At 44.0% G+C, this 12427-nt stretch overlaps 1 protein-coding gene across 1 annotated transcript in view; it reads left to right on the forward strand.

Annotated features, from left to right (window-relative positions):
- The first annotated feature begins 7393 nt into the window (after nt 1–7393).
- FLVCR1 (FLVCR choline and heme transporter 1) overlaps nt 7394–12427 on the forward strand; it is a 31305-nt gene continuing 26271 nt past the window's right edge. Inside the window, exon 1 of the mRNA XM_020890477.2 lies at nt 7394–8205. Coding sequence (XP_020746136.2) covers nt 7465–8205 — 741 coding nt within the window. The 5' untranslated portion in view covers nt 7394–7464. The remainder of the gene's footprint in view (nt 8206–12427) is intronic.

Here is a 12427-nt window from a genome sequence, read left to right on the forward strand (position 1 = left end):
GATCTGTGTCAAGAACAGTGTGTGCAGCAGGGTGGTGACAGAGACTGATATGTATTTTATGATCCCACAGCTATAAAACAGTTTCTTCACAAGCAGTATTTTACTGTTTAAGAAAATTTGTTTTAACCAAAAGTTTCAGACTTACTAAGTTTGTAAGTTGTGTTTAAAATGCTTTAAATGATCTGTCTTGTTAGACTTTTAGCATTGATGCATGGGTAGATGTAGCATTTGCTACTTTCATTGTGTGAATACTCCTATTATGGTCAATTTCAAGCTACCTACATGATGTCACTGAAGCTGAGGTAGAAATCTGATATTAGCCAGAGAAGGCAATGGCACCCCACTCCAGTACTCTTGCCTGGAAAATCCCATGGATGGAGGAGCCTGGTGGGCTGCAGTCCACGGGGTCGCTAAGAGTCAGACACGACTGAGCGACTTCACTTTCACTTTTCACTTTCATGCATTGGGGAAGGAAATGGCACCCCACTCCAGTGTTCTTGCCTGGGGAATCCCAAGGACGGGAGAGCCTGGTGGGCTGCTGTCTATGGGGTTGCACAGAGTTGAACACGACTGAAGTGACTTAGCAGCAGCAGCAACCACTTTTTGTTTTTCTGAGCACAAAATCCTCCTTCACCATTAAAAAACAAACAAAATAAATTCAAATGAATACAGCTGGAGTAGGGGAGCAGTCAGTCAGAGATAAATGTGTGAATGGAAAACTTTAAATCTGTTGTTCTGAATCTCATCATCTTTAAAACCAGCACACCAAGTAGAAATCTGATAAATTCATTTAGGTAAAGGAAATAGGAACAAGATGTAACATGGACAATTTACTGTGATTTGACATTGATTATACTTAAATCACTCAATAGCCAAATTTGAAGCGAGATAGGAAAGGCAGGACCAAATTTAGCAAATCTGTGGGAGGTTTTAGGGCAGGATGTTCTTCCCACTGCAGCACTGAATTCCTAGCACACCTACACAAAGGTACACGTAGTTTCCACCATCCTCCAATGCCACTACAATGGTATGCATGAATTACTTGGCTGATGCTCTCAAGAGCATCAGCAATGTCAAGGAGACCCAAATGCCAAATTCTTATCAGGCATTGCTTCAAAGTCATTGCCCGGTTTCTAACTGATGCTGAAGTATGGTTACATTGGTCAATTTTAAGTCATTAATGATCAATGAGCTGGGAAAATTGTGAACCTTATGGGTGGTTAAACAAATGTGGAGTGATCAGTCCTAGATTTGGTGTGCAACTCGAAGATCTAGAAATATGGCAGAATAATCTGGTCTATCCTATCTGTTTGGTATCATTGTACACTAAGTCCCCTACATACAAACAAGTTCCATTTCGAGAGCACGTTCATAGGTCTAATTGGTTTATAAGTCAAACAAATTAGCCTAAGTACCCAGCTAACGCAGTCAGCTATATAGTACTGTACTGTAACAGATTTATAATACTTTTCATACCAATAATGCATAAAAACAAACACAAAAAATGAAGAAAACGTTTTTAATCTTATGGGACAGTACCTTGAAAAACACAGTAGTACAGTTAGCATTCAGGGGCTGGCACTGAGCAAGAAGAGTTACTGACTGGAGGAGGGAGTGGAGATAGGAGATGGTAAAATTGAAGGATTATCAGCAACAGGAGGTGGAGGGCAAGCTGCAATTTCATTCATGCCTGATGCTGCTGGAACACCCGCTTGCCTCTTTGAAAGTTCACAGCTTGATGTGTCATATGTAGGGGACCTCCAGTACTGATGGACTCAACTGGTATCATGCATGAAGAAAAAAGATGAAAACACACAGAAGGGAAAACCCTAGGATTCTTTTTCTAGGAAGGTATCGTATACATACAGATAAATCCCTTCAATGGGGCAGGGCGGGGTTCATTTCAATGGGGAAAGTACATCTGGGAGGATTCCAACTTCCAGCTTCCTCCACTTCTCTATTCCCAACTTGACCTTTCCACAGAGTAGAACAGCATTGCCTTGGCTGCTCAGGGAAACAGACATGGTGATAGTGGTGCCAACTGAAAACAACGCTGCTAAAATCTACCCCCGCTCCATGACACGTGGATTTGACACCTAGTGACTTTGTTCTGGTTTGTAACATACCCTCTTAGTCTTCAGGAAACCTTTGCTCAGGAACAGCCACATCACTCTTAATAGTATCTTGGACCTTGGCTCCTGGGTATCATTTAGATCTCACATCGCTGAACTATTACGTATTCAGATCTGTCTCAGACTTGGCATTCCACATCCATAAAGTGGCTCAATCTCCTCTTGACTCCCAACCAAGTGATGGTCTCAGTACTGTCCTCTCTGGCAGAGATGAAGGTTCATGTCATGTTATATATCCAAACGTGATACTGTATAAAGTATGATTCATACCTAAAACTGATTAATAAGTACCTACCACTGAAGCCTCAAGAGAGAGGAGGCAAGGGTTAAGAGATTAGAATGATAATACAGAGAGATACTACCAAGTTTTCTCCTTTCTGTATTTCCTTCATTACTTTCTGGAACTTTGTTGAAAGAACATATGAATTTTGTCAAATCCTTTCATAGGAAATATCTTACTTTTCATAAATCAAAGAAATTTAAAGTCAGAAGAAGTCTTAAATCTCACATAGCTCACTTTTCCTTGGAGTTTGGAAATTCTATCCACGACATACCTAGTCCAACACAGATTGCCTCTAACTCTTGTCTTGATATGTCACATGTTGTCTAGATATGTCAACTCTTGTCTAGGTATGTCAACTGTTGGCTCCCTCCTATGAGGTAAGTGTAATTAGTATATGCCACTGCATGCTACCCTTTAGGGACATCCTCAGATCATCTTCCAGGGAGGAGGTCTACCACTATAAATTCGGTCTAAAGATCCTGTTATACAGAGTGAAGTAAGTCAGAAAGAGAAAACAAATAGTGTATACTAACATATATATATGGAATCTAGAAAAATGGTACTGATGAAAAAGTACCAATGATAACTGATGAATATTTGCAGGCAGACATAGAGAATGGGCTTGTGGACACAGCAGGGGAAGGAGAGGGTGGGACGAATTGAAAGAGTAGTGCTGAAACATATGTATTACCACATATAAAATAGCTAGCTAGTGGGAAGTTGCTGTCTAACATAAGGAGCTCAGAACAGTGCTCTGTAACAACCTAGAGGGGTAAGATGGCACGGGCGGGGGGGCAGGTGGGAGGTTCAAGAAGGAGGGCAGATTCACAGCCATAAGTGTGAATTCTGGCAAAAATTGTTGTGTGGCAGAAACCAATACAACACTGTAAAGCAATTATCCTCCAAGTATAAAAACAATAATAATTAAAAAAAAGAATTCACCTTCTAATACAAGGGGTATGGGTTTGACCCCTGATTGGGGCACTAAGATCCCACATGCCTCACCACCAAAAAACAAAACATAATATTGTAACTAATCCAATAAAGACTTTAAAAATGGTCCACGTTAAAAAAAAAAAAGACAAGATGGGATCAAATCTAAGAACACATGAGAATGAGCTATGACTTTGAGGAGATATGAGTTGATAATAATGGCTCTGGACAACATTTTACTGAGTATTACTATATATCAGGGGTCAAGACAAATTTAAGTTCTTTATATTTATTAGCCGTTTATCTCTCACAACAATCTTATGAAGAGTATTGTCCCCCCTTTCCCTGTGGAAACTGAGGCACAGAGTAACTAATCCAGTCATGCAACTAGTAAGTCCAACAGCTAGGGTTTGAGTCCAGTTCATTTGGCTCTAGAGCCTGGGCCCTTAAGTGTGTGCCTGTGTTAAGTCGCTTCAGTCGTGTCCCATTCTTCACGATCCTTTGGACTGTAGCCCGCCAGGCTCCTCTGTCCATGGGATTCTCCAGGCAAGAATACTGGAGTAGGTTGCCATGCCCTCCTCCAGGGGATCCTCCTGACCCAGGGATCGAACCCACGTCTCTCACGTCTCCTGCATTGGCAGGCAGGTTCTTTACCCCTAGCACCACCTGGGAAACCTATAGTAGACTATCTCAATAACTGTAACTAAGAATGCCTAAATCATGTGCCAGGTGTTCTTTACTCACTTAACGCTCATATTAACAGTCTTATAAGGCATGTACTATTACAGATCAGCTCAGTAACTTGCCCGAGTTCACAGTTATGTGAATACTGAAGTTGGAATTCAACTCCAAGTAACCAGGCTCGAGGTCTGATACTCTTCTTTACTACTCTAAATCCTCTTGCTGCTATGCTCCATGATGATGACAGGGTCAGATACAGAACTTCGTTAAGTGCAGGGAAGGCAAAAGATAAGGTGGGCAAGAATAAGACAGGCTCAAGCTGGTGATAGTGTGGAAGGCAATTTTTTATTTTGCTGGCCAGGCTGCATGGCACGTAGAAACTTAGTTCCCCAGCCAGGGATGAAACCTGTGCTCCCTGCAGTGGAACCGTGGTGTCTTAACCACTGGATTGCCAGGGAATTCCACCATGGAGGGAAATTAGATACCATGCTAACTGGTGTCCAGGACACTCAGAGGACTCCCAATCCCTTCTTGCTAAGGACCATAGAAAATACAAGTTATTTTTAAACAGATGGAGCCTCAACAATCAGAGAGAAGCGCCTCCCTGCAGGGCATTCTGGAAGCTGCCTCTGTGCTGAAAGGAGAGTTATCTTTCCAATCTGGCAGAAGACAATCTCCAACCTTCACTGGATAATGGGGAAATAGAGCCTTCACTGGATAATGTGGAAATGGGGCCTTCACTGGATAATGGAGAAATGGAGCCCTAATGTACTTTGCTACTTTTTGATTTCAAGAAGGGGGTGAGAAGTTTATAGATACCTGACTGTTTACTGTGAACATGTGGACTGGAGGTACTAATGCGGCAAGTAAAGAAAGGTGCATTTAAAATTCTACCCATTGCTGGGGATCATTTTGAAATGTATAGAAATATGGAAAAAGGAAAACACTATATTGTGCACCTGGAATTAACATGTTATAGGTCATTATACTTCAAAAAAAAAAAAAAGATCTAAAATTAAATTCTATATACCAGATTCACTTTCTGAACAACTGGTTTTTTGTTTTTTTTGGTGAACTATGTAGAATGTTTCCTAGTACATGAAGGTATGTAAAAAGCCTCAGAATAATGAAATGTAAGTTGTGCTGAATATTATGCAAAGCAATTAGTTCGTTTCTCAGAAATCCATAAAATAGACTTTTTAACAGAATGAAGTCCTTTGGATTTAGTTATTCGTTTGTTCACTCGGGGACATCACTAAGTTATCTAAAATAATATCTAAATCAAAGTTTAGAAAATCATATTTGTAGAAGAAATTTGCAAGTTTTTTTAAAAAAGAAATAGATTCACTTACAAAGTAAGTAATTATTTAAAATATACAAAGCTTGTTAGTTGCAATCATTCAGTACATATTTATTGAAAACCTACTGGTAGGTACTGGTCCAAGTTCTCAGTAAACAGCAATAGCATCAATGTAACAAACTTTCAGCCATGCCTTCAAGGAACTTACATTTTAGTGCCGAATGAGGAAATAACCAAAAAAAGAAAAGAAATGTAAAATATAGGACATTTTAGAGTGTGCTAAGCATTTAGGAGAAAAATAAAGCAGGGTAGGCAGTTAGGGTGGACTGTGCAATTTACGTAGGATGACTAAGGAAGACATTAAAATTCCTTAAGCTTTCGGATTATGTAGTTTTCACCTTCACTGAGAAGTATCTGATAATAGATTTATATGCTACCAAAATAATGATGTTAAGAAGCAATAAAAAGAAAATGTATCAGGTTTTAGCATTCTAGGTAGCAACACTTTTTAATATTAAACCCATTGTGAAATACCCCTAGTTTCAATTTCACTTTAATAATGAATATGTGTCTAGAAAAATGGTCCATAGACAGCTAGTGCGAAGCTGCTGTATGCCACAGGGAGCTCAGCTAGGTGCTCTGTGATGACCTAGAGGCCTGTGATGGGGAGTTGCCAGTAGGCTCAAAACAGAGGGGATATATATATACATATTGCTGCAGTCCATGGGGTCCCAAAGGGTCAGACACAACTGAGTGACTGAACAACAACAAATAGGTGATTCACATTGTTGTATGACATAAATAAACAAAACATTGTAAAGCAATCACACTCCAATTAAAACAAATAAACAATGTGAAAGTCGTTCAGTCCACTCGACTCTTTCTGATCCCATGGGCTGTAGCGCACTAAGCTCCTCTGTTCATGGAATTCTCCAGGCAAGAATACTGGAGTTGACAGCCATTCCCTTCTTCAGGGGCTCTTCCTGACCCAAGGATCAACCCCAGGTCTCCCTCATCCCAGGCAGATTCTTTACCAGGGAAGCCACTTGAAGTCTTTTCTTTTTTTCTTCAAATTTAGTTTCCCAAGAAGTAGCAGGGCTGAGACTTTCTGTTGTCCAAAAAGACTTAGAAGGCCACGTGCGCTCTTTAGAGCAGGGAATATGTCTGCTTTCTTTTTTATTCCCCAGAGCCCATGATGGTGTGGGGAACATTCCTTTCAAAGCAAGTTTGGTGCCTGGAAGCCAAAGAATGAATTCAGTTAACTACTAACTGCAAGTGTTGGTGCAAGGGAGACCGTTAAGCAACTGGGCCTGCTCAGACACAACACATCCCCAGGAAATTCCAATTTCACAAGGGCAGATTTCTGAAGAAATCTCTTTACTCGGAACAGAATGCTTTCTTGCGTTTTTCCAATGCCGAGATAGTACGAATTCATGAAACCTGGTCCAGTCTGCTCTCCAGGCAGGGTCTGATACCGACAGACAGCTGCACTGGGCTAAGGAGGCCAAGTTCGTCCTCTGCCAGTATGAGACTTGGCGCTAGGGGAGCCCCTCTAAGCGGAGAGACTGATGGCCGCCTCTTTGTCTCTGCCCTGTCTCCTACCCCCTCGCTCCCCTCCCAAGTTACTCGATCCAAGGGTCGCCTCTCGCCCGTCCGTCCGCCCATCCCCGAGTCTGAGGAGTTCTGCCCAAGGCATCCTTCACGGGGGCGATCACCCAGCCGCGCGTCCTCCAGCGTGGCCTTCCTCCTCCGCCACCCGGCAAAATCTGCCCCGCCCTGCCCCTCCGGACGCGCCCCGATTGGCTGTCGCGGGCGAGGGCGCCCGCTGATTGGCCCGCGAGCCGTCACCGCGCGGTGACGCTGCGTTCGCCTACCCGGCCTGGCACCCGGGGGGACGCACGCCCGGGCCGCGCGTGGGGACCAGGACCTCGCCTGCGGACTCAGGCGGCGCGGCTTTGCGGCTTTCGGTTCACACCCAGGCTCCCCGGGCTGGGGAGACCGTCGCAGGAGCGCCGGGCCAAGGGGTAGGAGTTTTGGGGGTGGGTGCAAGGAGGGCCTCGGGGCGCCGTCTGGGGGAGGGGTGCAGGGCTGGGAGGAGAGCGGGGGCGCCCGGCGGCTCCGGGGAGCCCAGGGACATGGCGCGGCCGGACGATGAGGAGGGGACCGCGGTGGCGAACGGACACCCGCCCGCGAACGGATACCTCCTGGTTCCGGGGGACACGCCGGCCGGAAAGGTGAGCGCGGAGACGCAGAACGGGCCCACGGCCGGCTGCCTGGCCTTGAGCGGGGTTTCTCAGGACAGCCCCAAGGCCGCCGCCTCGGGAACCCCGGACGGGCCGAAAACTCCGCTGGCCCCGGAGGAGGAGACCCAGGCCCGGCTGCTGCCCAAGGACCCGGGCGAGGAGACCCCGGGGGGCGAGGGCACCCTGGTGCCCCGGATCGCGCTCTCCCCGAGGCGCTTTGTCGTGCTCCTGATTTTCAGCGCCTACTCCCTGGTGAACGCCTTCCAGTGGATCCAGTACAGCATCATCAGCAACGTCTTCGAGGGCTTCTACAACGTCTCCTCGCTGCACATCGACTGGCTGTCCATGGTGTACATGCTGGCCTACGTGCCCCTCATCTTCCCGGCCACCTGGCTGCTGGATACCAGAGGCCTGCGGCTCACCGCCCTGCTGGGCTCCGGCCTCAACTGCCTGGGCGCCTGGGTCAAGTGCGGCAGCGTGCAGCAGCATCTCTTCTGGGTCTCCATGCTGGGCCAGTGCCTGTGCTCCGTAGCCCAGGTGTTCATCCTCGGCTTGCCCTCCCACATCGCTTCAGTGTGGTTTGGGCCCAAGGAAGTGTCCACAGCTTGCGCCACCGCCGTGCTAGGGAATCAGGTAAGGACTGGGTGATAGGTGAAAATTGATTCCTTAAGGACCAGATAAAACGGTTTAGGCCGCGGGGTCTAGGTATATGGATGAACCCTTAGGAGGCATTCTATAAAGGAAGGAGAGGAGATAAGTAGTCATAAACTAGAAAGCAGTCTCGGATGAAAGAGGGGGTTTGGTTTATTTGTGGAAACAACTTTCAAAACCAGTTTAAAATGACTACCTTGTTATCTCTGAGAATTACCTATAAAGTAATGGTATATGCCCATAAATGCCTAACACTTATGAGTGCAGCAGTGAATGAGACTAAGGTAGGTATTATATATGTCACCAGTGTATTCTTTGCAAAAGGAAGGTGTTGGAGTCAAGAATTTTGTCCTTAGTTTGAGTGGTCAGTGTGAACAACTTCTGTTTAATTTTATGTATTAGCAGTCAGTGGAGTGCCTGGTACATAGCAGACATTTATAAATGATTGCCAAATATTCTAGTGATAAGGACCTCACAGCATTACTGTGTCCAGTTACCAACTTTTGATGGTGAGAAAGTGCAAGACAAATCACAGATCATGAAATTCATTGTAAAAAGGTGGCTTATTTTGCCAAGTCTCCATTAAGGTGTTTTGTAGACTTTACCAACACCATAGGTTCAAATTCCATTAGCATTCCAGTAGCATTATTAGGTAAAATATGTGTGTGTGTGTGTGTGCACACGCACATGTGTGTTATTTGCAAAATGGTCCTTTTAATGTAATTTAAATTTTGCATATGGAGTCCTATGATATTTCATGTAAATTATATTGAGTGTTCATTCAGCTTGAGAAGAATCAAGTTGAAAAGCTATAACAAAAACGTCACCTCTCTATGCATATATCACTACATGTAGCTATGTAACCCACTCCAGTACTCTTGCCTGGAGCTTTCCAGAGGAGCCTGGTGGGCTACAGTCCAATGGTTGCACAGAGTCCGACTTGACTCAAGTGACTAAGCAGTAACAATAGCAGCTGTGTAACAAAGGAATGTTACTCTCCTGCATCTGGTCTAACACTTGTTTCAAGATCACAGTAAAATCTATTTAAAATCCATGTAAAGAGGAACTCCACATGTGGGCCTACTGCTTTTATTTATTTCCTTTAAAAGTACAGACGAAGGGATAGTTTGAAATGTAGTTGTATATTGTATATAGTTGTATTGTATTGTATATATTGTATATAGTTGTATATTGAAAATAACTTGTGACATTTTAGTTGGTTGCTTCTGCATGTTTGGATAGGATCTGTTTCTTTAAAATATTTCTCATTTACAAAATTATACTCAAGATTAATGCTTCATTGAGCATGATAGAAATATCAACTCCTTGCCTCTGTATTATCTATTCCATGAATAGTAAATAGAAATGTTTTCTTATAGGTTGATTTCCCTCTGACTCTTAGCGTCATTCTGGGCCTTCCTACTACGTTCTCCCTAAGTGTTCTCATCCTTTCTTGTCTCTAGTAGCTGTGCAATTGCTCACGACCCCCAGCTATGCATCTTTAGCCAACCAGAGATAGCCCCAGCAGTGAAAGCATGGAGTCTTAACACTGGACCATCAGGGAATTCCCAAGAGAACCTTTTTTATTTATTTATTTGGCTAGTCTTAGCTCTGACGTGTGGGATCTGGTTCCCTGACCAGGGATGGAACCTGCACCCTCTGCGTTGGAAGCTTGGAATCAACCACTGGACCACCAGGGACTTTGTAAAACATAGATCAGATCATGTCATAACTGTACTTTGAACTCTCCAGTGATTTTTCAGAGTAATTAAAATAAAATCTAAATTCTTTACTCTGACAAAACTTTACTAATATGTTTTTGGTTGCTTAAACAACACTAAGCTTGCATTTTGCATAAGGGCCTTTGCAAAAACATTCTTTCTGCCTGGAAGGTTCTTCTTCATAGGATCACATTGTTACAACTTTATTATCACTCTGCTCTCAGTTTAAATTCATTTTAAATATCATTCAGTGGCATTTCTTGAGGATCCCATTTAAAGTTGCCCAGTCAATCTGTTATTATACCATTGTTCTTTAATCCTGTGTGTAGTGCTTATCACTATCTGATATATTTATAAAAGTGTTAGTCGCTTAGTCATGTCCAACTCTTTGTGACCCCATGAACTGTAGCCCAACCAGGCTCCTCTGTCCATGGAATTCTCCAAGCGAGAATACTGGAGTGAGTTGCCATTTCCTTCTCCATGGTATCTTCCTGACCCAGGGATCAAATCCAGATCTCCCGCATTGCTGGCAGATTCTTTACCATCTATAATTGTTAATAATTATTCATTTCCCATCCCCACCATTAGATGCTCGATTTCATTAAGAAGGCACATAGTCTGAATGTACAGCATTTACTATAGTGCCTGGCACATTGTAGTTTCTCCGTAAGAATGTATTCAATAAATTAATGAGCTTCAGACTCATATAGATACTGGTCAGCCAGATATTCCCACTTGACTCTCCTACATGACCCCACCAATCAAAATTTGCCTTGTCTTCTAGCTCATTGCTCTCCATTTCTAGGGCCGCATCTTAGCCTTGGCCACCTGCAGCTGTCACCTAGAGCTTTGCTAACTGATTTTCCTATCTGCGGCTCTTGGATTCTTCCCTCTAATTCTCCACATTCATCCAGTGTGGTCTTTCTAATGTGCAAATCTGTCCTGGGCACTCGCTTGCCCTGCCTGCATTGTCTTCCATTGCCCTTAGGGGAAAAAAGTCAAACTCTATTAAGGTGACAAAGTGAGACTTCCTGTTCTGCCTTCTGCCAGTTGCTCAGCATCACCTGTCTGCAGCCCCCATTCCTCACATACAAATGCTTCCTCTGCTCTGAGGGAAATTGGGCCCTACTTCCAGTTTCTCAGGGCTTCCCTGGTGGCTGAGACAGTAAAGAATTTGCCTGCAATGCAGGAGACCTGGGTTTGATCAGTTGCACATAAGGTCATGCTCTTTGTTTCCTGTGTACATGATGTCCTTGACTGGGAACATTTCTTGTTCACTTGGCTAACTCTAACTTCTTATCTGGATCTTTGCCCCTTCAGAAACTTTTCTGGAACCCCAAGTCTATATAAGACGCTCCTCCAAAGTACTCTCTTGACTAAGGTGACCATATGTTCCAACTGGCCTGGAATAGTTCAGGTGTACACCTGTTGTCCAGCACAACTGCTCGTGGAGTCCCCTTCACTCCGACTAGTATTCTTGCTTGGATGATCAATTACACGATCCTGACAGTCTTGACAGTCTCTCCTTCTCATCACAGTTCTGCACTTACCACACTCGTAATTACACATTTAATTGTCTCTATCAAAAAACCTCTTGATGAAAGTGAAAGAGGAGAGTGAAAAAGTTGGCTTAAAGCTTAACATTCAGAAAACTAAGGTCATGGCATCTGGTCCCATCACCTCATGGGAAATAGATGGGGAGACAGTGGAAACAGTGTCAGACTTCATTTTTTGCGGGGGGGCTCCAAAATCACTGCAGATGGTGATTGCAGCCATGAAATTAAAAGACGCTTACTCCTCTGAAGGAAAGTTATGACCAACCTAGATAGCATATTAAAAAGCAGAGACATTACTTTGCCAACAAAGGTCCGTCTGGTCAAGGCTATGGTTATTCCAGTGGTCATGTATGGATGTGAGAGTTGGACTGTGAAGAAAGCTGAGCACCGAAGAATTGATGCTTTTGAACTGTGGTGCTTGAGAAGACTCTTGGTAGTCCCTTGGACTGCAAGGAGATCCAACCAGTCCATCCTAAAGGAGATCAGTCCTGGGTGTTCATTGGAAGGACTGATGCTGAAGCTGAAACTCCAGTACTTTGGCCACCTCATGCGAAGAGTTGACTTATTGGAAAAGACCCTGATGCTGGAAGAGATTGGGGGCAGGAGGAGAAGGGGATGACAGAGGATGAGATGGCTGGATGGCATCACCGACTCGATGGGCATGAGTTTGAGTAAACTCTGGGAATTGGTGATGGACAGGGAGGCCTGGCGTGCTGCGATTCATGGGGTCGCAAAGAGTCGGACACGACTGAGCGACTGAACTGAACTGAACTGATCCAGCTTTTTATAGGGAGAAAGTGAAATATTTGGTGAATGTTACTGTCTCTGCCTCAGCCTCCATTTTGAAACCTATCTTGGCCCTTCTCACCTTCAAAGAATAGGATGTCTTGCCCCATTGAAGCTCCTTTAATATCTTGGTTTTATTTC

The sequence above is a fragment of the Odocoileus virginianus genome, chromosome 11, assembly GCF_023699985.2.
Source record: "Odocoileus virginianus isolate 20LAN1187 ecotype Illinois chromosome 11, Ovbor_1.2, whole genome shotgun sequence".
Classification (NCBI taxonomy): Eukaryota; Metazoa; Chordata; class Mammalia; order Artiodactyla; family Cervidae; genus Odocoileus; species Odocoileus virginianus.